This window comes from Anabrus simplex, chromosome 1 (genome assembly GCF_040414725.1).
Source record: "Anabrus simplex isolate iqAnaSimp1 chromosome 1, ASM4041472v1, whole genome shotgun sequence".
NCBI lineage: Eukaryota > Metazoa > Arthropoda > Insecta > Orthoptera > Tettigoniidae > Anabrus > Anabrus simplex.
The window spans coordinates 1,379,596,364-1,379,622,469 of NC_090265.1; the positions used below are offsets into that span (position 1 = coordinate 1,379,596,364).

Sequence of the window (26,106 nt, forward strand, 5' to 3'; positions counted from 1 at the left end):
ATAACAATAATAATAATAATAATAATAATAATAATAATAATAACAACAACACGCAGGAGCTTCGAGTTCTAATATGGAACTGCCAGGGCGTCAGGTCTAGGAAATATGAACTCGAAGCATTCCTAGCCGCGAACACCATAAACGTAGCCCTCCTAACTGAAACTTTCCTCCCACCGGGGAAGAAGTTCACCATAAGAGGCTATAAAATACACCGTAGCGACAAGGCAAACAAAGTCGGAGGAGTGGCAGTTCTGGTAAGGAAGGACATTAAACATATGGAAATTGACTTACCAGAACTGGTCGAGCTGGAGGCATGCGGAATTGCCATGCCAGTGCGAGGAACACTCGTTAATGTCATATCGGCATACTCCAGACCTAAACATCTAAACACACAAGACATAGAATCGGTATTAAGGCTAAATCGAAACACGATACTAGGAGGCGACCTAAACTCGAAACACGCCAGCTGGGGATGCCTGAAACCTAACCCAGACGGCACAAGGCTGTATAACCACATGCTATCCCAGGACTATGTGGTAACAGCCCCCAGCGAACCCACGTTCCTAGCGCCAAACGAACAGGTCGATGATATTCTAGACATAGCCCTACTGCGAAATATTCCTCAAAGACACACTATAAAGGTCATTAACGACCTAGGGTCGAGGCATCAACCAGTAATATTTACACTGGAAGCGAACCCGGAGGAATATGAGAATAACCCCAAGCGCCGACTCAACTATAAAGCAGCCAAATTGGGTAAATTTGAAAGAAAACTCGATACACTCCTACAGGGGACTGAGGACATACAAATAGTAAACCCAACCCAAAAGGATGAATCCCTAAAAACACTCATAAATGCGATCCAGGCAGCCACAACTGCGAGTATCCCGGTTCACAAACCTAGACAAAACACTAACATTGAATTACCGGCCCACATTAAAGACCTAATACGACAGCGCAACAGACACAAGCGCAACTGGGCCCGATACCACCGCGATGAAGACCGGATACGCAAAAATGAACTCAGGGTCGAAATCGAAACCGGAATAGTGGAGTATAGGTCTCAGATCTGGAATAACAAACTGAGTACGTTTGACACTAATACCAGACCGGTGTGGAACTTAGCGAGATATTTCACGCGAGAACCACACGTGATCCCAACAATTAAGGGACCTAACGGACCAGTATACGAAAACCAAGATAAAGCCGAGGTGATAGCCGACTCACTGGAAGAGGCCTTTTCGCCCAATGACAAACCGTCAGACCCCGCCTTCATTAGGCAAACAGAGGCCAAGGTAGCGGAATTCCTAGCAAACGCACCTAAGCCCGAGGTTAAGAAGACTAATATCCACGAAATTAAGTGGATAATAGACCACCTTAACCCGAAGAAGGCACCCGACCCAGACGAGATACAGAACATAATTTTTAAAAAGCTAACTCTGAAAGCCCTCGCACTACTCACTAAAATATACAACGCAATGTTCCAATTGCAGTATTATCCAGAACAACGGAAAAAGGCGAGAATCCTTGTATTTGGCAAACCAGGCAAGGACAAATCTAACCCTAATAACTAAAGGCCCATCAGTCTCCTGGACGCCCTCAGCAAAGTATTCGAGAAAATACTGCTGAAAAGGCTAATAGCACATATCAAGGAAAGAAACGAACAATTCGGTTTCAGGAACGGCCACTCCGCCCCGCAACTGCTTACCCGGGTCCTAGAACAAGCGACCATCGGACTAAACAAGCGGAGGGACACAGGCACGGTATTCCTTGATATCCAGAAGGCATTCGATAAAGTTTGGCTCGAAGGCCTATTAGTGAAATTAATAGACCTCGAATTCCACCCAGGGTACATAAGATTAATTAAATCATACCTGGAAGGCCGAGAGTTCCAAGTAGACGTTCACAACACACTGTCAAGCACGCGACCGATCAGGGCGGGCGTAGCCCAAGGGTCACTAATAGGACCAATCCTGTTCATTCTATTTACGAATGACATGCCGACAGCGGAACTCACTACCACGCACCTCTACGCGGATGACACTGCTATCACAGTACAACACTTTCAACTAGCATGCACCCGAAAGAGACTACAAGTAGCACTGCGAACCCTCGAGCCCTGGCTAACCAAATGGCGTATCAAGGTCAATGTAGACAAATGCCAAGCTGTAATGTTCACTAGGAAGAACAGACGCACACACATGCCAGCCAATAAAAAACCGCTCAAACTGTTCAATCTAGATATAGCATGGCACGACAAGGTCAAATATCTAGGTGTAGTCCTAGATAGAAAACTAACCATGCTATATCACATTAAAGAGATCCAGCGGAAAACACACGCACGACTGTCACAGCTCTATCCCATACTGAACAAAAGATCCAGTATTAACAAGAGAGTAGCAATCAACATGTACAAGGCCCTAATTAGGCCAATAATAACGTACGCAGCCCCCGCCTGGGGCTACACTGCTAAGACAAATCTGGATAAGCTGGAGCTAATACAAAACAAATGCATTCGAGCAGCGGCTAGACTCCCGTACGACACGCCAATACGCCAACTACGCTCTATTGCGAAAGTCAGCTCGATAAGGCAACACATTCGAAAGCAAACACTCCGAATGTACAAAAAGTCATGGGGTAGTAAGGTCAACCCACTTGTTAGTGGAATCGGACGCTATGACGTCGACCTATACACAAAATACCCCACGCCGAAACACATTCTGTTCAGCCACAGGGTTGGGAGGCCGGGGGGCCAAAGCCGCCCTCGCTCCTAAGCTGACACCTACCCACTACACCGCTCCACTTAACACTACGCCCACACACCACACTGCAGCACCTGTATATATGTACATACCTGATCACCTATATCCTAGATTAAGCTATACTAATATTATTTGCTATGCTATGTTATGTTTTTTGTTATGTTATGTTACAGACCTAGCCACCACCGGTAATCAAGCGAGGGAGGATTGAGATAAGAAATACATCAAGACGAAGGCAACTCAGCCTTAATAAGGGACGACCCAATCCACCCCCGCCCCCAGCCAGCGACAAGGGAGTGGACAGATAACCCACCCCTGATAATATCATTTAATTTACGATGTACTTGTTTCACAGGACACGAGAGCGGAGGAGAGCGGCCCGCACTCTAAAGTTTTAAATTTTAAATGTATATATGTACAAATTGTTGCAGAGACAAGTGTGTTCCAATAACACCGCACAGAGGGACATCGACAGGCGGAAGAAGATAGCCCCTTGCATTACGTAAGGCTTGGCTTTATTCCCCCCTCTCCAAAAGGAGACTTGGCACCAGGGACTGCTGGCTGCTGGGCAATGGGACGAACCTGTGGCCCAGAGCCCAGACGCTACCAGACCCGAGCCGCACCAGGCAGTGACAAGAAGGACTGATCCCCTCAATAACAGAAAATGGCAAGGAAATGGTTATGTTTGCACGACACATAATCCTAACTAACACAACCTCTGGTCTATCTCCAGCCCACATCCTTGCATGTGCTATCAAAAGAAGTCAGGTTTTACATGTAGGCTCTGTCTTCTTTCTGCCTATGTGGTTTTTCCCTGACCCTTCAATACCATACTTCAACACCATATACCTAACACAATCTCGCCTGGTAACGTGTCTGACATGGAAACAGGCAGATACTCCTTGTATCACTTCCCACTCTACCCAGCTATCTCTTTTCTACTTAGAAATTAATAGCATGTCGGAGGCCATGTAGATTGAGTCGATGGTCACGGCGGGGGAGCGGGCTACGGGGGCCCCCCGTAAAAAAAAAAAACAAATCCAAAAGTTGTTTGGGAAGCAGCTGTATTTATATGTAAGTGTGTGGCCTCCAATTGGTTCGCGCTGTGCAAACCGACATCTGATTGACTATCTGAAAGCACGACCTCCGATTGGGTCGCGCCGAGCAGCTTGACGTTTGGTTGGCTATCTGAACACACGACCTCTGATTGGTTCGCGCCGGGCATGGATTCTGACTGGGTCGCTCCGAGAAGTCTGTCGTCTGATTGGATCTCGGAGTGCACGACCTCCCATTGGGTCGTGCCGAGCAATGGATCCTCTGGTTGGTTGACTGTAATGTCCCTGATCTTAGTAAACTTCGGCCGTACGTTATATAAAGGGGTGTACCAGGCCTTGCTGAGTTTCAGTATTCGAGAACAATCTGGTGTTGTCTGCGGACGTGCTTTACTGCTCCTCCCGTCTTTGTGACTGAGTGTGTGCTTGTGTGGGTTTTTTAAGGTGCTATATTATATCCAGCGAAGCGCTGAATTGGATCTCACAAATCCTTTTAGCTTCTTCCTGCATATAATTTGGTAAGTGCTCATCGCCTGCTTTTGCTTGTTGGTGTGCCTTGCTTGTAGTACCCAGTAGTGCATGATGGCTAGCTCCCCGCCACCGGGAGGTGGTGGAAATGATTTTCCACCTCTACCGCAGGTAAATCCTTCCTGCAGTGTTAAATCGGGCCCGCCGGCTCTCCAGGCTGCCTCTACAATTAATTTACTACCCAGCATGCCGGAAGCGGTAGCCAATTATAATAAAACTGGGGAGATACACCCTAGTATGACCTACCTTTTTCATCTCTCTGATAACGGCAATAGTAAACCTACTAGTGGCAGAAGCAAATTACACCGCACTGACCGTAGGGACCGTAAATCTCTTAAATCTGGTAAGCAGGTTACTATCCAACCTAAGCCTGTAACCACCCCCAACCCCTATAGCGTCCTAGCTTCCCTCCCCACTGAAGGTAACCTCACTCTAGCTGACTTCATCCCTAGGCCTTCTACCTCTGCCACCAACCCCCTTCCCTCCACCAGCACTGCCCCCTCTCAGTCTGCTAGACCCGCTGAGGTCGCGAGTTCGACCCCAGTCAATAATAATGAGACAGGGCAGAGCTCATCTCAGGAAGGACAGGGGGAGGCCATGGATGTTGTGGCCCCTAAAAAAGTCGCTGTTCCACCGATAGTTGTCGCTGATAAATCGGAGTATCAGCGACACTACAACTACTTGAAATCTCGCTGCACTGGGAATATCAGAGTGATCAATACCCGGGACGCTCTGAAATTCCATGCTGAAAATGAAAACGATTTTCATCTTATCAAACAATATTTCGAGGATAACAATAAGAGTTTCTTTACTCACCAGCTGGCGAGTAAGAGGCTCCTGAAAGTTATCATTCGTAATATTGTAGCCACTGTCAGCGTGGACTGGGTTCGAGAGGAACTCATGGCACTGGGGTACCAGCCTCAAGATGTATACCAATACACGAGGCGTGATGCCACAACCAAGAAATTGATCCCCCTCAGTGTCATGAGTGTCACCCTCCCCAAGGAGAAATTTTCAGAAACCATCTTCTCGGTTAGACACCTATGCGGGTGTGCCGTGAAAGTTGAGGCTTTCAGGGGCCGCGAGGGCCCTTCTCAGTGTTACCGATGTCAGCGGTGGGGGCACACCGCTAATTATTGCAAAATGCCTTTGCGCTGTGTGAAATGTGGAGAAAACCACTCAGCTGCTGCCTGCCCTCTTCAACCGGAGGCAGCAGCTAAGTGTGCAAATTGCCTGGGCAACCACCCCGCCTCCTGGAGGGGCTGCCAACTGTTCCGTAATATTATGGAACAGAAGGTAGTCAGGGAGCTCTCCAAAGCTGAGAAAAGGAGGACCCTCCCCCCCTCCAGGGCAGTAGACCCCAATTTCTCTTATGCTGCTGCTGCCGGAGGCGCCCAGGCCGCCCCCACCCCTGCATCGAACCCTGCACCCTCAGCGGAAGCGTCTCCCATATCCGACTTTTCGGGCATGGGTGACATTTTGAATCTCGTGAGGCAGATTAATTTCTCAAAATTACTGCCTATTATAAAGGACACCATGACTAAACTGAGGACATGTGAAACCATGATTGACAAAATTGGAGTCCTGTTAAGTGCTGTTATGCAGTACTTTTCAGAACCCTAATGAGGCTGTCATGTTTTGACTATGGACCTCAGAATCTGTGCATGGAATTGCAAGGGTGTTTCTGCTCAGAGATATGAACTCGAGTCGTTCATCTCTGAGCATAACATCGATATCCTCCTACTAGGGGAAACATGGCTGAAACCTCATATGCCCTTCAAAATTAAGAACTTTGCGGTATACCGCAAAGACAGAGCTGACAGAGAGGGCGGGGGTGTGGCTGTGCTGATTAAGTCTAAGCTTACTCATCACGTCATAGACCCCCTCCCTCTCGGAGTTATTGAGTCTCTCGGTATCGAGATTAGACACAGTAATTATCACTATCGTATTTTTGCGGCCTATCTCCCTCCCAGTGCTCCGCTTCATACGGCGGAGCTAGATATTTTGCTTAATAATCCCAGCCATACGCCCTCTATCATCAGAGGCGACTTGAATTCCAAGCACACCGACTGGAACTCCAGGACTATAAATCCTAGGGGGAGAATACTCCAGCAACATATGACAGATACTGACATCAGTGTATATGCCCCCACGGAGCCCACCTTCTATCCGGATAATGGTGGCCTACCTGATGTCCTAGATGTCGCAGTTACCAAGTATTACAGCAGGGCTATTGATTTTCTAGTCCCTGATGAGCTAAATTCCGACCACAAACCTATCATCTTCAATCTTACCTGGGTTAGGCTCGATGAACCGTCTCTTCCTATCTCTAAACTAAACCTTGACTACCACAAATTCACGTGGCATGTCAATAAAAATCTGAAAACCTTTTCGATCACCAGAGAGAATGATGTTGACCGCGCGATTGCGCACCTTAATAACAAGGTCTGCAATGCCCGGAAATACATCATTCGAGCAGCCAAAATTAATAATAATAATAATAATAATAATAATCGTTCTCAGCACCGTCCTGGTTCTGAGGACGATACCACACCGGATCTCCTTAAGGATTTGATCCAAATTAAAAACAGATATAGGAAGAGATGGCAACGATTCCGGGACCCAGCTGACCGGGCGGAATACCTGGAACTAGCCCGTGAAGTCCGCAATCGCTTGCTGGAACGTAAGATTGAAAGATGGGAGGAATTCTGCCGACATCTTTCAGAACATGAGTCAGAACGCGACTTTTGGCGTGTCACTCGCGGTCTGACTCGAACCCAGGAACCCCGGCGTGCCATTCACGGCCGGCACGGCCTGGTGTTCTCCCCCTATGATAAAGCTGAGGCTTTCGCGGACACTATTGAAAGCCAGTGCGTAACTCACAATTTAGATAACGATGACGATGACGATGACGAGCGACGGACCCGTGAGATACGCAGAAAAGCCTTGGCTTTCGAAAGACAATGGACACCTGACTTCAACGTACCCGACTTCCAGCCTCGCGAGATTCGCAGGGTTATTAAAAATTTAAACGAGAAGAAGTCTCCCGGTGATGACAGGGTTTCGAACAAGGAAATCAAATCACTGCCATACAGGGCAGTAATTTTCTTAGCAACCATCTTTTCGGCCTGCATAAAACTGGGATACTTCCCTGACGTCTGGAAGACTGGTAAAATGATAGTCTTCCCGAAGCCAGGGAAGGATAAATTATTCCCACAAAATTATCGCCCGATAACCCTGTTATCACATATCTCTAAGATTTTCGAGAGACTTCTTCTCTCTCGCCTCAATGGATACCTAAACACCCGCAACATACTGCGACCTGAGCAGTTTGGGTTCAGGTCCAGGCGCAGCGCCCCCCTTGCGGTGCTGCGCCTGACACAGTATGTCACAAGGTCGTTCAATATGCGCCGTAGCGTGCCAGCAGTATTTTTCGACGTAGAGAAAGCTTTTGACACTGTCTGGCACGATAATTTAATTGTAAAACTTTTGGAATTATATAGAGTCCCTAACTACCTTGTCAAAATTATTCAGTCATATTTGACTAACAGGAAATTTTATGTTTCCTGTGAAGGGGAGCAATCCACCCCTCGGGTACTCAGAGCAGGAGTCCCACAGGGTGGAGTGCTGAGCCCCACTCTCTACGGCCTATATGTGAACGATCTTCCTACACGGGAAGGTGTAGAGATCCAGCAGTACGCGGATGACATAGCCATTTACACTGGCATGAAGAGAAATGACTATGCTGTCCGACGATTACAGCAATGGATCGACTCCTTCTGGGAGTGGTGTCACCGGAACAAGGTGAAAATAAATGCAGATAAAACGCAGGCAATTGTTTTCACCCGGCGCCGGCCTAACCTTGACCGCCTCACTATCAATAACGTCCCCGTGTCTTGGACGAACCAAATTAAATATCTCGGCCTAATAATGGACAGAACTTTGTCCTGGAGCCACAATATAGAACAGGCCAGACAGCGTGCCACGGCACGGATGAAAGCACTGAGACCTCTGCTAGGCAATAAGTATATCTCTACCTCCATCAAGAGAAATATTTATCTAGCATGTATCAGGCCCATCCTGCTGTATGGCTGTGAGGCCTGGGGCTATATTGCGAAAACTCCACTTTCAAAATTGCAAGCCTTCCAGAACAAGACACTTAGAATGATGACCAGAGCACCATATCTGAAATCTAACAAGAGGATACGGGCCGAGCTTCGTATCCCCACACTTAGATCTCAGATAAACAAAATAGTGAGGATGACCAGGGCTAGGATCCTCTCGAACCAATCAGAGGACCCTGGTATTTTACTGTTAAAACGGGTCATGAGGACCAAGAAGCCTAGTACTCGCCTGAAGTACCGTGGCCCTTGGATCCTCTACGACCTGTTTTAAATTCGAACCGGCCAACCTTTCGGTCTATTCCAAATTGAAACCTTCTGTCCACTAAATTTTTCTCTAAATTACTCTCCTGTTAAGGGCCGTTTCTTAAGAAGCACTCTGATACCAATTCCGCTCCGATTTAATTTTCCCTTTTGAGCACGTAAACTGAAGCGAAGAGGGGGTTTCTTTTCTGACTATAGGCCTCCCAGCCTATCAGACAGACTGCTTTTCCCCCACCAGTGTAGCGAGAACAGTGACTTTTTCGCCTCATCGGCAATTCCTCGGAAACAGATGAGTAGGGGGGCATATTTTTCGCCCCGGGGCTCCCATTCACTGGCCATCAACAAAAAAAAAAAAAAAAAAAAAACTTGCTGAGTTTCTTTTTTTTTTTTCTTTTTTTTTTTTTTTTTTCATTCGAGAACAATCTGGTGTTGTCTGCGGACGTGCTTTACTGCTCCTCCCGTCTTTGTGACTGAGTGTGTGCTTGTGTGGGTTTTTAAAGGTGCTATATTATATCCAGCGAAGCGCTGAATTGGATTTCACAAATCCTTTTAGCTTCTTCCTGCATATAATTGGTAAGTGCTCATCGCCTGCTTTTGCTTGTTGGTGTGCCTTGCTTGTAGTACCCAGTAGTGCATGATGGCTAGCTCCCCGCCACCGGGAGGTGGTGGAAATGATTTTCCACCTCTACCGCAGGTAAATCCTTCCTGCAATGCTAAATCGGGCCCGCCGGCTCTCCAGGCTGCCTCTACAATTAATTTACTACCCAGCATGCCGGAAGCGGTAGCCAATTACAATAAAACTGGGGAGATACACCCTAGTATGGCCTACCTTTTTCATCTCTCTGATAACGGCAACAGTAAACCTACTAGTGGCAGAAGCAAATTACACCGCACTGACCGTAGGGACCGTAAATCTCTTAAATCTGGAAAACAGGTTACTATCCAACCTAAGCCTGTAACCACCCCCAACCCCTATAGCGTCCTAGCTTCCCTCCCCACTGAAGGTAACCTCACTCTAGCTGACTTCATCCCTAGGCCATCTACCTCTGCCACCAACCCCCTTCCCTCCACCAGCACTGCCCCCTCTCAGTCTGCTAGACCTGCTGAGGTCGCGAGTTCGACCCCAGTCAATAATAATGAGACAGGGCAGAGCTCATCTCAGGAAGGACAGGGGGAGGCCATGGATGTTGTGGCCCCTAAAAAAGTCGCTGTTCCACCGATAGTTGTCGCTGATAAATCGGAGTATCAGCGACACTACAACTACTTGAAATCTCGCTGCACTGGGAATATCAGAGTGATCAATACCCGGGACGCTCTGAAATTCCATGCTGAAAATGAAAACGATTATCATCTTATCAAACAATATTTCGAGGATAACAATAAGAGTTTCTTTACTCACCAGCTGGCGAGTAAGAGGCTCCTGAAAGTTATCATTCGTAATATTGTAGCCACTGTCAGCGTGGACTGGGTTCGAGAGGAACTCATGGCACTGGGGTACCAGCCTCAAGATGTATATCAATACACGAGGCGTGATGCCACAACCAAGAAATTGATCCCCCTCAGTGTCATGAGTGTCACCCTCCCTAAGGAGAAATTTTCAGAAACCATCTTCTCGGTTAGACACCTATGCGGGTGTGCCGTGAAAGTTGAGGCTTTCAGGGGCCGCGAGGGCCCTTCTCAGTGTTACCGATGTCAGCGGTGGGGGCACACCGCTAATTATTGCAAAATGCCTTTGCGCTGTGTGAAATGTGGAGAAAACCACTCAGCTGCTGCCTGCCCTCTTCAACCGGAGGCAGCAGCTAAGTGTGCAAATTGCCTGGGCAACCACCCCGCCTCCTGGAGGGGCTGCCAACTGTTCCGCAATATTATGGAACAGAAGGTAGTCAGGGAGCTCTCCAAAGCTGAGAAAAGGAGGACCCTCCCCCCCTCCAGGGCAGTAGACCCCAATTTCTCTTATGCTGCTGCTGCCGGAGGCGCCCAGGCCGCCCCCACCCCTGCATCGAACCCTGCACCCTCAGCGGAAGCGTCTCCCATATCCGACTTTTCGGGCATGGGTGACATTTTGAATCTCGTGAGGCAGATTAATTTCTCAAAATTACTGCCTATTATAAAGGACACCATGACTAAACTGAGGACATGTGAAACCATGATTGACAAAATTGGAGTCCTGTTAAGTGCTGTTATGCAGTACTTTTCAGAACCCTAATGAGGCTGTCATGTTTTGACTATGGACCTCAGAATCTGTGCATGGAATTGCAAGGGTGTTTCTGCTCAGAGATACGAACTCGAGTCGTTCATCTCTGAGCATAACATCGATATCCTCCTACTAGGGGAAACATGGCTGAAACCTCATATGCCCTTCAAAATTAAGAACTTTGCGGTATACCGCAAAGACAGAGCTGACAGAGAGGGCGGGGGCGTGGCCGTGCTGATTAAGTCTAAGCTTACTCATCACGTCATAGACCCCCTCCCTCTCGGAGTTATTGAGTCTCTCGGTATCGAGATTAGACACAGTAATTATCACTATCGTATTTTTGCGGCCTATCTCCCTCCCAGCGCTCCGCTTCATACGGCGGAGCTAGATATTTTGCTTAATAATCCCAGCCATACGCCCTCTATCATCGGAGGCGACTTGAATTCCAAGCACACCGACTGGAACTCCAGGACTATAAATCCTAGGGGGAGAATACTCCAGCAACATATGACAGATACTGACATCAGTGTATATGCCCCCACGGAGCCCACCTTCTATCCGGATAATGGTGGCCTACCTGATGTCCTTGATGTCGCAGTTACCAAGTATTACAGCAGGGCTATTGATTTTTTAGTCCCTGATGAGCTAAATTCCGACCACAAACCTATCATCTTCAATCTTACCTGGGTTAGGCTCGATGAGCCGTCTCTTCCTATCTCTAAACTAAACCTTGACTACCACAAATTCACGTGGCATGTCAATAAAAATCTGAAAACCTTTTCGATCACCAGCGAGAATGATGTTGACCGCGCGATTGCGCACCTTAATAACAAGGTCTGCAATGCCCGGAAATACATCATTCGAGCAGCCAAAATTAATAATAATAATAATAATAATAATAATCGTTCTCAGCACCGTCCTGGTTCTGAGGACGATACCACACCGGATCTCCTTAAGGATTTGATCCAAATTAAAAACAGATATAGGAAGAGATGGCAACGATTCCGGGACCCAGCTGACCGGGCGGAATACCTGGAACTAGCCCGTGAAGTCCGCAATCGCTTGCTGGAACGTAAGATTGAAAGATGGGAGGAATTCTGCCGACATCTTTCAGAACATGAGTCAGAACGCGACTTTTGGCGTGTCACTCGCGGTCTGACTCGAACCCAGGAACCCCGGCGTGCCATTCACGGCCGGCACGGCCTGGTGTTCTCCCCCTATGATAAAGCTGAGGCTTTCGCGGACACTATTGAAAGCCAGTGCGTAACTCACAATTTAGATAACGATGACGATGACGATGACGAGCGACGGACCCGTGAGATACGCAGAAAAGCCTTGGCTTTCGAAAGACAATGGACACCTGACTTCAACGTACCCGACTTCCAGCCTCGCGAGATTCGCAGGGTTATTAAAAATTTAAACGAGAAGAAGTCTCCCGGTGATGACAGGGTTTCGAACAAGGAAATCAAATCACTGCCATACAGGGCAGTAATTTTCTTAGCAACCATCTTTTCGGCCTGCATAAAACTGGGATACTTCCCTGACGTCTGGAAGACTGGTAAAATGATAGTCTTCCCGAAGCCAGGGAAGGATAAATTATTCCCACAAAATTATCGCCCGATAACCCTGTTATCACATATCTCTAAGATTTTCGAGAGACTTCTTCTCTCTCGCCTCAATGGATACCTAAACACCCGCAACATACTGCGACCTGAGCAGTTTGGGTTCAGGTCCAGGCGCAGCGCCCCTCTTGCGGTGCTGCGCCTGACACAGTATGTCACAAGGTCGTTCAATATGCGCCGTAGCGTGCCAGCAGTATTTTTCGACGTAGAGAAAGCTTTTGACACTGTCTGGCACGATAATTTAATTGTAAAACTTTTGGAATTATATAGAGTCCCTAACTACCTTGTCAAAATTATTCAGTCATATTTGACTAACAGGAAATTTTATGTTTCCTGTGAAGGGGAGCAATCCACCCCTCGGGTACTCAGAGCAGGAGTCCCACAGGGTGGAGTGCTGAGCCCCACTCTCTACGGCCTATATGTGAACGATCTTCCTACACGGGAAGGTGTAGAGATCCAGCAGTACGCGGATGACATAGCCATTTACACTGGCATGAAGAGAAATGACTATGCTGTCCGACGATTACAGCAATGGATCGACTCCTTCTGGGAGTGGTGTCACCGGAACAAGGTGAAAATAAATGCAGATAAAACGCAGGCAATTGTTTTCACCCGGCGCCGGCCTAACCTTGACCGCCTCACTATCAATAACGTCCCCGTGTCTTGGACGAACCAAATTAAATATCTCGGCCTAATAATGGACAGAACTTTGTCCTGGAGCCACAATATAGAACAGGCCAGACAGCGTGCCACGGCACGGATGAAAGCACTGAGACCTCTGCTAGGCAATAAGTATATCTCTACCTCCATCAAGAGAAATATTTATCTAGCATGTATCAGGCCCATCCTGCTGTATGGCTGTGAGGCCTGGGGCTATATTGCGAAAACTCCACTTTCAAAATTGCAAGCCTTCCAGAACAAGACACTTAGAATGATGACCAGAGCACCATATCTGAAATCTAACAAGAGGATACGGGCCGAGCTTCGTATCCCCACACTTAGATCTCAGATAAATAAAATAGTGAGGATGGCCAGGGCTAGGATCCTCTCGAACCAATCAGAGGACCCTGGTATTTTACTATTAAAACGGGTCATGAGGACCAAGAAGCCTAGTACTCGCCTGAAGTACCGTGGCCCTTGGATCCTCTACGACCTGTTTTAAATTCGAACCGGCCAACCTTTCGGTCTATTCCAAATTGAAACCTTCTGTCCACTAAATTTTTCTCTAAATTACTCTCCTGTTAAGGGCCGTTTCTTAAGAAGCACTCTGATACCAATTCCGCTCCGATTTAATTTTCCCCTTTTGAGCACGTAAACTGAAGCGAAGAGGGGGTTTCTTTTCTGACTATAGGCCTCCCAGCCTATCAGACAGACTGCTTTTCCCCCACCAGTGTAGCGAGAACAGTGACTTTTCGCCTCATCGGCAATTCCTCGGAAACAGATGAGTAGGGGGGCATATTTTTCGCCCCGGGGCTCCCATTCACTGGCCATCAACAAAAAAAAAAAAAAAAAAAAAAAAAAAAAAATGCTGAGTTTCAGTCCTTCCTCCTTTCTATTAAAGTTATCTGGATGTTTATGTATTTCGATTGCTTCCCTGTAGAGACGGGCGAGAAAGTGGGATGTTGTGGCCAGTATGTCAGTATCCTCGTAACGGATCTCATGATTTCCGTCAAGCAGTGCATGCTCCGCTACTGCTGATTTGTCGTATTGTCCCAAGCGACAATTCCTTTTGTGCTCCGTCAGGCGAGTATTGACACTTCTGCCAGTCGTGCCAATATAAACAGCTCCACAGCTGCAAGGTATCCTATAGACCCCAGTAGATGTTAAAGGGTCACGTGGATCTTTGGCCGAACGTAACATGTTTCGTAGCTGTTGGGTCGGCTGAAAAATGGTTTTAACTTCGTGACGTTCAAGGAGCCTTCCAATACGATCCGTGACGTCCCGTATATACGGCAAATAAGCGATACCTTTCTTCCTGGGTTCTTCTCGCTTACTATTCGCTGGCTGTCTTCTGGGGTGGAGTGCTCTCCTGACCTCTTGTACCGTGTAGCCATTGGTTTGTAAGGCTAGATCAAGATGCCGTAGTTCCTTCTCGATGTACTCTGGTTCACAGACACGAAGGGCGCGATCCACCAAAGTCTTCATCATGGCGCGCTTCTGCCCAGGATGGTGATTCGAATTTTTGTTTAAATATCGGTCTGTGTGTGTTGGTTTTCGGTATACTTGATGCCCTAGGGATCCATCATTCTTCCTCTTCACCAGCACGTCCAGGAAAGCTAATTCTCCATCCTTTTCCTTCTCCACAGTGAATTGTATACGAGGATGAATACTGTTCAGATGTGTAAGAAAACCGTCAAGTGCCTCCTCTCCATGTCCCCATATTACAAAAGTGTCATCAACAAAGCGGAACCAACAGCTGGGTTTATTTACAGCAGTCTGCAGGGCTTCCTCTTCAAAGAACTCCATATAAAAATTAGCAAGTGCAAGACGACGTTCTTGCAAAGTCATCTTCTGGGCCTTAATATGGTCTTGAGACTTGTGATTAGACGAACAAAAGACACACCCTGCTGTTTCTCTACCAGATGCAGTAAGGAGACCTGCTGCTGTGGGAATGTTCTCATTCGGATTAGTGGTGTAATTCAAGCTCTTTTCCTTCTTCTTTGGACCTCCCTTGACAGCTACCGAAGACAAAACACCAAACCCTGACATAGCCAAAGTAATCTTCTGTTCCTGTTCTACTTCACATCTAAGAAATTGCATCAAACTGTCTAAACGATTCTTGGAATTCACACTCTGGTCACCGACACTAGCCCCCCCTGGTTCAACAGCTGAATTTGAAGAAGACTGGCTAATGAGCGCGATTGAAGAAGTTCTCTCCCAAGTTCTTAGAATGTCCTCAGGCAAACATGACTCTACTAGTGGTAAAAGCATGGAATTACACTTGTCCGTTGTGACACCTAAGGTTCCTAGGGCTCCTATATGACTCTGAAGCTTATCATAGAGGGATGATAAACACACCTTATTAGGGCTCACAGCATTCTGTAAGATTAAACTTAACAACTCCCTAATGTACACTTCTACCAGCAAATCATCCTTCCCATAGCGTGCTTTGAGACTTGATATTGCTTTACAGTAATTTTCTCCGGTAGCAGGAAAGCTCTCAACTAAATCTCTTGCTCTGGATCCAGAAGTGGTGGCCTGTGTGAGGTATTGATTGGAATTTATCACTAGGGTCTAAAAGAGGGTCCTCATCAATTTTCTTAAATTGTGATCAGAAAGGAAGCCAATCTTTTAGTTCACCTCCGAACTTTTTCAATTCCAACAAAGGCAGCTTGTATGGACGCTTAACTTGGAGTGACGAGTTAGAATTAACTGATACTGCAGTAGCTTCTGAGTTCCGGTCTTCATTTAATAATTTCGTAACAACAGTCTTAACCTTATAAAATTTGAACTTATACTCGTCAGCCATACTGATTTCTTTGTCTAACTCGTCATCCCTAACCTCCACGTTCTCAATCATATTAGTGAAGATAAGAGTATCCATACCTGTTAATTCATGAAATTTTGTTTCTAATAGATCCATATGTGCACTAATACTTTCCGTATCTTTCTCCGGCACCTGTAGTAACGCGTCGAGCTCATTGTAGATCTTGGTTATTGATCACCGTAATACCGCTCTTGATTTCTTTGTCACAGCTATATTCACTTCCATGCTTGAAATACTACGTATGAAACTGTTTATATGATTATATAACTGTCTAATGTCCTGTCACGGTCGCCAAATGTTGGGAATGCACTTCGAAAACGATAAAACACGGGTACAATTCCACAATAATCGAACACATTTATTTTAATACACATATATACATGGAAGCCATCTTGCGAACAACAAAAATGATACCAAACTAAAACTTGAAGTGTCTTTCTTTGCTTATTTCAAAGCTCTCGTAAACAAATCTCAGGAGTAACAAGAATCAAAGAGGTTACACTAACTGATCTCACACAACACTTACATACAATGCATGTCAAACTTACTGGCCTGTAATTTTCAGCTTTATGTCTATCACCCTTTCCTTTATACACAGGGGCTACTATAGCAACTCTCCTTTCATCTGGTATAACTCCTCCGACCAAACAATAATCAAATAAGTACTTCAGATATGGTACTACATCCCAACCCATTGTCTTTAGTATATCCCCAGAAATCTGATCAATTCCAGCCGCTTTTCTAGTTTTCAACTTTTGTATCTTATTGTAAATGTCATTGTTATCATATGTAAATTTTATTACTTCTTTGGCCTTAGTCTCCTCCTCTATCTCGACATTTTCCTTGTAACCAACAATCTTTACATACTGCTGACTGAATACTTCTGCCTTTTGAAGATCCTCACATACACACTCCCCTTGTTCATTAATTATTCCTGGAATGACCTTCTTGGAACCTGTTTCTGCCTTAAAATACCTATACATACCCTTCCATTTTTCACTAAAATTCGTATGACTGCCAATTATGCTTGCCATTTGTAGGTTGTAGGTTGGCAACATTAAACTTTTTTTTTTTTCGCCAGTTTTGAATCGAGCCAATCCCTAATTTCTATAATTAATTTTTCCCCTATCACTGCTTTCTTCTTCGATTTGGAGTGTAATCTTTCAAACTGACCAATAAAGTGAGAGGGTGTGGCTGGTTTATTCATGAAAGGTTCGAAAATAACTATGTAACCAACTTCTCTAAAATGTAAATCTCCTCTCGGTTCATGTAAAAATTTCAAAAATCTCTCACTGTAAATCGTGGATAGAGTGGTGTACCCTCTCGAGCTCCCAATAACACATTGATTTGAGGCGACTATGTTTTGTAACTGGTTTTCTTCCTTTCCATAATGTCTTAAAATTTTTTCTTATACGAGTCACCTCCATAGTTTGGGAATAGCCCCTGTTTCATCGGCCTAGTGCCCCTTAGGTTTTAAGAATGCATACCTAGGAGTGCAAATACTCACCTCCATTCAATTTGTGTTTCGGGCCATTTACTTAACCTGTTTCTTTTCGCAACGGCCCAATAGTTTGGGTACAAGATACCCCTGTTTCAAATTTGTAAATAGTGCCTTCTAAGGCCTGTGATTTTTCATGTAATGTTGCCTTGAGTAGGCTTGGGAGAACTGAGAGCACGTTCGCTCTTTTCTCGTGTTGTAAAAGTGCCTCTGGGAGGCTTGATATTGTGTGTTGGAAGCAAGCGCTCTATGTTTTGAGGGATTTCTGCCCTTGTGTATATTTGTGCTCTCGGTAAATGTGAGCTGAGAACTCAAAAATGGTAAAAATTGGGGCTTGTAGCCCAAGAGAGTTACAGTACTCTAATCTTGGATTTTCTGTTTGTCACTGTTATCTCACTAAGTGAGAATTTGTTATCTTGTTGCTTTTCAAAAATATAACCTTGCATTTCAGTTTTAAATTCTTTCTTAGCATTGTAGTTAGACCCATTCTCCCCGGCACCTTCTTTCACCTCTGCTGGTCCACGGGTAACCCCGTAATAATAATAATAATAATAATAATAATAATAATAATAATAATAATAATAATAATAAAAGAACTACATTCAAAATTTGCTTTGACATTTATTTTTTGAAACATACAATTCAAAACTTCAATATACATAAAAGGAAATACTGCATTCATAGTAACAACAATGAGATATTATTGGGAGAGATACAAAAATCCTCCAGTTATAAATCTTTAAAAAGATTTTAGAGTTCCAATGAAGGCTGAAACTTTAAAATTACAGAAATATACTATGCAAGTCATAACAGATTCAAAACAATGTAGCCTGTCATTAAAAATGACATTAGTCAACTATATTAAGTAAGTTATTTTCATAAATATTTGGCATAAGCTACATACTTTTAAAGACCTAATATAAAAATAACTTACTTTTGGTTACCCTGTTTCTGTAATACCTTTCTAAGAGTCATATTTTCAGGCAATCTGGATTATCCTATCTTCCCAATAGTAAATAAATTGTATCTGTAGTATGTACATATATAACATAAAGGAATCTTACAAAGTTACATACTAAGAACATCTATTAAAATAAATAACTGTCAAGCCACATTGTGATGGCACTCATAACTTTAAGTTACATTTTCAAATTACTGTAACTCATAACTGAAGAACACACTCAAAAACTGCACTAGCTTGGCTTTGTGCACATGTGATATACTGTGTACTGAAGGTTCTGAAAACATTCCAACAGGTTTAGAATTCACATCCACATGAATAAAGCATCACATCTTTTAATTATTTTGCAAATAGACTCTTGTTACTACTGAAAATCTCTAAGATTAATGCAAATGGGAAAAATCCCTGTACATCAGTTCCTCCTGTGTCTCCAAGAACCTTGCATGAGAGAGAAGAAAAAAAAAAAAGCAGTTTTTAAGGAATGAGAGTTCTTAAACAAGTCCATAGGCATAGAGCTTACACAACACAGTGCTTACCCAGTGGATGGATGAGTACAGTTAAATTATAATAAGATCTGCGATAACCACACCCAGGCAACTGGAGTGAGACATTGATGATGATGATGATGATCTGCCATTAAATAACACAGAACCTTCCTAGAATCGTACATCAAACCTCTGTCTAACCCATTTTGTGAATTAGATTTCTTCTAGACGATTCTTAAGTTCTGCATACCAAACAACTGCATTACAAAAAAGAGTTAAACATTGATACTGAGAGATAATTTACAAAACTTTCATTTGGATTGTATTAAAATGCAAATAAAACATACGGAGAAGGACTGTCTGTTGAATAATGATCTACAATGGGGTAATGTCCATCGCCTTGGCTGAATAGTCAGTGTAGTGGTCTTTCGTTCACAGAGGGTCTCTAGTTTGATTACCCAACTAGGTCAGGGCTTTTCATCTTATATGGTTACTCGGAGAATAGTTGCTTGTACTGTCCCCAATATAACAGCATTTCAACCATCAGGCAGCACTATCCTCCCACCAAATAACATGCAGTTTCCCCACACACAGCAGATGTCGCCTAACCTTGTTGGAGGGTCTGCCTTATAACGGCAGTACTAGGCTAGCGATAGCCACACTAATTATTACTGGGGTAATCACATTAACAAGATTTTAAATGAAGGTTACAAATCTCTTCAAATGGCTATGAGGGTATTGTATTTAGAAGTTGTGGTGAGGATGTAAGGAAGAGAGCATGTAAGTCACTGGTAAGACTCCAATTAGAGTATGGTTCCCGTATAGCATATATAAGACACTGGTAAGACTCTAATTAGAGTATGGTTCTAGTATACAGGAGCCTCACCAGTCACATCTGATTTGAGAACTGGAAAAGATCTAAAGGAAAGCAGCACTATTTGTTCTGGATGATTTTCAACAAAAGAGTAGTGTTACGAAAATGTTGGAAACTCTGCGAGCTGGGAAAATTGGGGAGTAAGGAGACTAGCTGCTCAACTAAGGGGTATATTTCAAACTGTTGACGGAGAGATAGTGTGGACTGACATTAGGAGATAAATAAGCCTGAATGGAGTTTTTAAAAGTAGGAAAGGTAAAGATGAAGATAAAGTTGGAATTCCAAGATGACAAATCAGAGCAAATATTTGTTTATAAAAAGGGATTCTAATAAGTTACCAAGGAAGATGTTCTATACATTTCCAACAGTTTAAAAAACATTTAAGAAAAGACTAGGTAAACAATTGATAGATAATCTGCCAACCTGGGTGACAGCCCTAAATGCAGGTCAGTGGTGACTGACTATGGATCTGGTTAAATGTTTTCTAATCATTTTCTTATCCAAGTCTATGCTGTAGAATTTTGCAGTGTGATGGTACCACTAATAACATTTCAAATATTACTCTCATTCAAATATTACATTTTCGTTTGTTATTGATTACTAAAGTTACTGAATATTTTTTACAAAAATTCACATCCAAATTTAATGCTAAAGAAGAGCTTAACTTAACATTTGTTTAGCAGAAAGTTGGCAAAACTATTCAGCCTCAAACTGAATTTACATGATATCAGAGTGAACAGCAGGCAGAGAGATGGGGAAGGGACAGAACTTTTAAGTAGCAAAATATAAAACAATCAGTGAAAGAACACACTTTTAGCAAAAGTTGTTGATATTCAACTACAGTCCAGTACCATTGGCACACAAGTCCACAAGAATGATATAAATTATAATTTCAGTACGGTATAATGAAAGAGAAAAAACAATTTCTAAAAACGAAATTATTTTCCCATTCCCCTCCCCATAGTGATTAGTGCCCTTTCTCCCACACACAAGCCTTTAACAGTAGGCTTATGAACTTACGATAACTGAGTTGATGCAACATATTTTTAACAGAGTTTGAAATTAGCATATGCAGCCGAGCTTATGCAGTGTTTTAGTGCACTTCACTCCTAACTTACAACCTCAACAGAATGATAAATTGGGGCATACATATACAGTCACAAGATTTTGAGGCTGAACACAGTAACAATATTTATGGTACATATTGCACATAGGGTTATAGGAATGATAGTTAGGAATTACAGTTGAATATCACAGAAGTATTCTACACAGGAACCATCTCATGCTTTTACAGATTAAAAAATCACCTTTTCAATAGAAAATATGTGGAATATCTTTCATTACCGTAAGAATGAATTCTGCCAATATTTATTGAGCACATTGGACTTCATTAAGTTTCTAGTTAATTTTAAAGGATTACATTTTTATTTTGTTATACCATAAAAATAATAAATAGATTGTGTCATTAGACATTTGCATATTTGAAAAATATAAAATGTATATGCATTTTAAATAAGAGTAAATGTACTCTCATAAAATATTGCACAGCATCTCTATATATGTACTGAAAGAAATAAGATACATGTCTAAAGGAAAAAGAATGCATTATAGGAATGTACAAGTTTGTATAGCAAGTATTCTTAGGAAGACAAAACATTGTATCAATGACAGAACTTCCAAAAATTGTTAGAAATGTCACAAAAAGTGAAGATTGTCCGAATTGTTGTACAACATCTAAGAGGCTGCACATACATTTATCTGTAGTGGTCTACTCCAATAAGAAGTTACTGATACGACACCCAGGTGTTAATACAATATTTTATTATATGGGAAACTGGGACCAACATATGACAGGTTATTGATCAAATACATTAATATCTTTTCAAAAGCCCTTATCATCATCCCTTTATATCTCATAATTACGGAATTTACTAACCACCTCACTTGGTGCTTGTGAATCCCATTGCATTGTGCCCTTGGCGCCCCAGTGAATGTTGGCTCCTCCTTCCGAGGCTCTACGATGTGCAGCTGATGTTGCTCCTCCTAGGACAGTTCCACTTTCTCCTGCCTCTGGCAACATTCGATCCTTTGTTTTCAGAGTGGACCAATGCATGGACTGTCCAAGAAACACAGAAGCAATATGTTAAGTTACTGGTTTAAGAAAATCTACTTACGGATAATATCTCTCCATCTTATAGCAGGGCCTTTTATATATAAATGTTTAAAAAAAATTGTTTTTAATTTGATAGATCAAGTCAGGTTATGCCCATCTGACCGCCGTACAAATGTTAACGTATTGTGCAGGTCAGAAATAATGTTAGCCAAAGAGAAATAAATGTTGACACACAATGTTTCTTAGGAAACAGGTTAATTCAAAATTTACACAGTAGGATAAGGCAATTTTTAAGGATATCCTGGGAGGATTAGAGTAGTTATATTCATCATCTTAAAATCAACAAACATAGTTTAACAGATATGGTATCTTTTGGATTTTTACAGTGTGAAAGATACTTTAAGGAATTGTTACATTTTGTGCAGACTGTTCCACTTCCTTAAAAGAACTATTCTAACAATTACATCAAACCCGGGTCTCTGACTAACCATTATAGTACAGAGGTGGACTATAGTTATATTAATAATTATTACCGTTATGATCATTCTAATTATTAGAACAGTTGTGGTCAGTTAATTTATTAATAATGGCTAATTCCTTCCTTCCTAGAGTTTCCCCCATTAAATAGGATTGCTGTTTGACAACATTTTTGACATTTGGCTATGTCTAGGATGTCTTGAGGATTGAGGTTCGCAGACTGTATGTCTTCCATGATGTTGCCTATTCACCGCTTCAGCAGTCTCCCTTGTAGTCAGCCCCCTCCTGCATCAAGTTTGAAGGTATTATCATCATGGAATTATCATTGCTTAGCATGACATGGTCATACCACTGAGAGTGGAGCATCTCTCGTTTTCTCTACAAATGGGGCCAAACCAAGTCTCCATCACACATCTTCATTCCCGATATGGTCCAAGAGACTCAGTCTCAGTGACCATTATAGCATTCTCATCTCCATAGCATGGAGGGTTTGTCTGCATTTCACTTTTAAACGTGATTCTACTTCATACAGAGCAACTGATCTTATCACTGTCATGTAAATTTCAGCCTTCAGCTATCTAGGCATCTTTGTATTGCAGAGGACACCAGTTATCTGTCTCCACTTGGACCATCCTGTGTTGACCCTTATCCCGGTGTCAGAGGTAGCATCATTATCTGATGTGAGAAGAGATCCAAGATAATTAAAATAGGTGAATTCTTCTAAGATCCGACCATCGATAGTAATGCTACCATTGGTTTGGGGCCCACATTATAGATATTCTATATTTTCGATGTAGAGTTGCAGCTCATTCTCATCCAGCCACTTTTTATGATTTTCCACCTGGTGCTAAAGTGCAAGGCTGTACTCATGTGAAAGTACGACATCATCAGCATTGAGGTGTCCAGGGATGCAGAGACTGAATGTCAGCTGTTGCCGTATGCATATAAAGAGGTAAAAGAGTAGGGAGATCATTTGGTGAACACCAACAGTGATGTTAAAAGGCAGCAAGAGCCAAGCCAGACAATGAATCACACTTGTGACCTGCGCCTCTCCTGCGTCCAGGGCAAGTCGCGAAGAAATACAGACTAGCATACTATTAGGGTTAGTTGACTGCCATTATTTTTAATGTGAATTTCGGGAAAAATGCGAAATATTTCTTGATGAACAAATCATTTGCCCAGTTAACGATGGACGTCTCCATCCTACAGATTATTAGTTTCAGCAAGAAAATAATTCCTATTATATCTTAAATCTAAAAATAAATAAAAATAAGAGAATGCCTAAACTAGATGATGAAAAGGAATATCAATATATCTCAACCATAATTATTTATTCAAATTCTAGAAATTGAGAAAAGAAAAATGTTTGAGAAAAATTATCCTTTGACATTAAATTCATTAATTCTGTTTCGTTGTAGTAACTAGTATTATTGATTTAAAAATGATGATAATTATGTACAATGGCAGATTGTGCTGAAAGCCTGCAGTCTAATATCTTGGAACTTGAAAATAGGTGCAATGAGTATGGTATGAGGCTAATTATTAGCCTCTCAAAGACTAAACTGATGTCAGTAGGTAAGAAATTAAACAGAACTGAATGTCACATTGGTGATACAAAGCTAGAACAGGTTGATAATTTCAAGTATTTAGGTTGTGTGTTCTCCCAGGATGGTAATATAGTGAGATTGAATCAAGGCGTCGTAAAACTAATGCAGTGAAGTCGCAGTTGCGATCAACAGTATTCTGTAAGAAGGAAGTCAGCTCCCAGACGAAACTGTTTTCAGACCAACTTTGCTTTATGGGAGCGAAAGCTGGGTGGACTCAGGATATCTTATTCATAAGTTAGAAGTAACAGAGATGAAAGTAGCAAGAATGATTGCTGGTACAAACTGGTGGGAACAATGGCAGGAGGGTACTCAGAATGAGGAGATAAAGGCTAATTTAGGAATGAACTCAATGGATGAAGCTGTACGCATAAACCGGCTTTGGTGGTGGGGTCATGTGAGGAGAATGGAGGAGGATAGGTTACCGAGGAGAATAATGGACTCCGTTATGGAGGATAAGAGAAGTAGAGGTAGACCAAGACAACAATGGTTAGACTCAGTTTCTAACGATTTAAAGATAAGAGATATAGAACTAAATGAGGCCACAACACTAGTTGCAAATCGAGGATTGTTGCGACGTTTAGTAAATTCACAGAGGCTTGCAGACTGAACGCTGAAAGGCATAACAGTCTATAATGATAGTGTATGTATGTATGTATGTAAAATTTATTTAAATTTGAAATCTTGAAGTAAAATTTGAAATGAACTCGCATAACATCTTCACATCATCATATTATAAAAATGTTCATAAATCACAATCAAAGTCTCTTTAATGTTATTTACAAATTATCTTGGAAAGTATCATATTTCACCTTCTTCTTCTTCTTCTTCTTCTTCTAATTACTTAGGATGAGCATTCAGTTTTGTTTCTTGTTGGATTAATTCATTTAAATGCACCAGGAAAAAGATAAGTGTCAATTTAGCAATAACATGTGCTAATATTAATATCTAACATAATTTGTCAACACAAATATATCAGTCATCTCATTAATCTTCCATTCAATTTGACCGTAAAAATGTAACTAAGGAGATATATTCTCACATGAACATCTGAATTCCAACATCTTACTTTGTATCATTTACTACAATAGGTAAAGGATATTATTCATGAAGATTCAATGAATTATCTAACCTCCTGGAATTATTTATAAAGAAATAATAATGCCTATGCCATGCCATGCTTATCTTCAAAGAAGATTCAACATTACGGTAGAAATCTAGGTTAAAATTAATCAAACCACCACTCAACACTTCCTAAAATAATTCACTGCAATTATCTACTTATGCCATAACTTATGAAACAGATGAATCACTACTGATCTGCATTTATTATAAACTCCACCATATATTTTCAACATCGTAGGATATGATTTACTTGTCAACGAATGATCATCATGGTATCATGAAAATTAATGATCCTGGATTGCATCATATATCCTCCTCTTTTTCTTCAAAATCAATCATTTTCTTCTTTACCAACATAGCAGCACATATTCCAAGTCTCGATCCTTTCTTATATTCATTTAATACTTCAATATCACTTTCTTCTCATATATCATAACATATTTCTTCCTTTTCTTCCCAATAATTCTCATAGGTATTTTCAACTTGATGCTTGGAATCATTTTTTAATTCCTAATTATCCACTTGATTAATGAAATTTCTTCTTACCTATTCTCATTAACAAACCAAACCCCATGGCACTATAGCCCTTGAAGGGCCTTGGCCTACCAAATGACCGCTGCTCAGCCCGAAGGCTTGCAGATTATGAGGTGCCGTGTGGTCAGCCATTATTCTTGGCTTTCTAGACCAGGGCAGCTATCTCACCGTCAGATAGCTCCTCAATTCTAATCACGTAGGCTGAGTGGACCTCGAACCAGCCCTCAGGTCCAAGTAAAAATCACTGACCTGGCCGGGAATCAAACCCAGGGCCTCCGGGTAAGAGGCAAGCACGCTACCCCTACACCACGGGGCTGGCTATTCTCATTACCACTTCGAATTATTCTCATATTCATATATTATCCTACTCTGACTTCCTATGGCGTTGTTCAACCTTCATACTCC

General features: G+C 42.7%; 1 protein-coding gene across 1 annotated transcript in view; it reads right to left on the reverse strand.

Moving 5' to 3' along the window:
• Positions 1 to 18,129: 18,129 nt before the first annotated feature.
• The window catches only part of LOC137497031 (J domain-containing protein-like), a 63,270-nt gene continuing 55,293 nt past the window's right edge, over positions 18,130 to 26,106 (reverse strand). The window contains exon 4 of the mRNA XM_068225511.1: positions 18,130 to 21,964. Coding sequence (XP_068081612.1) covers positions 21,755 to 21,964 — 210 coding nt within the window. The 3' untranslated portion in view covers positions 18,130 to 21,754. The remainder of the gene's footprint in view (positions 21,965 to 26,106) is intronic.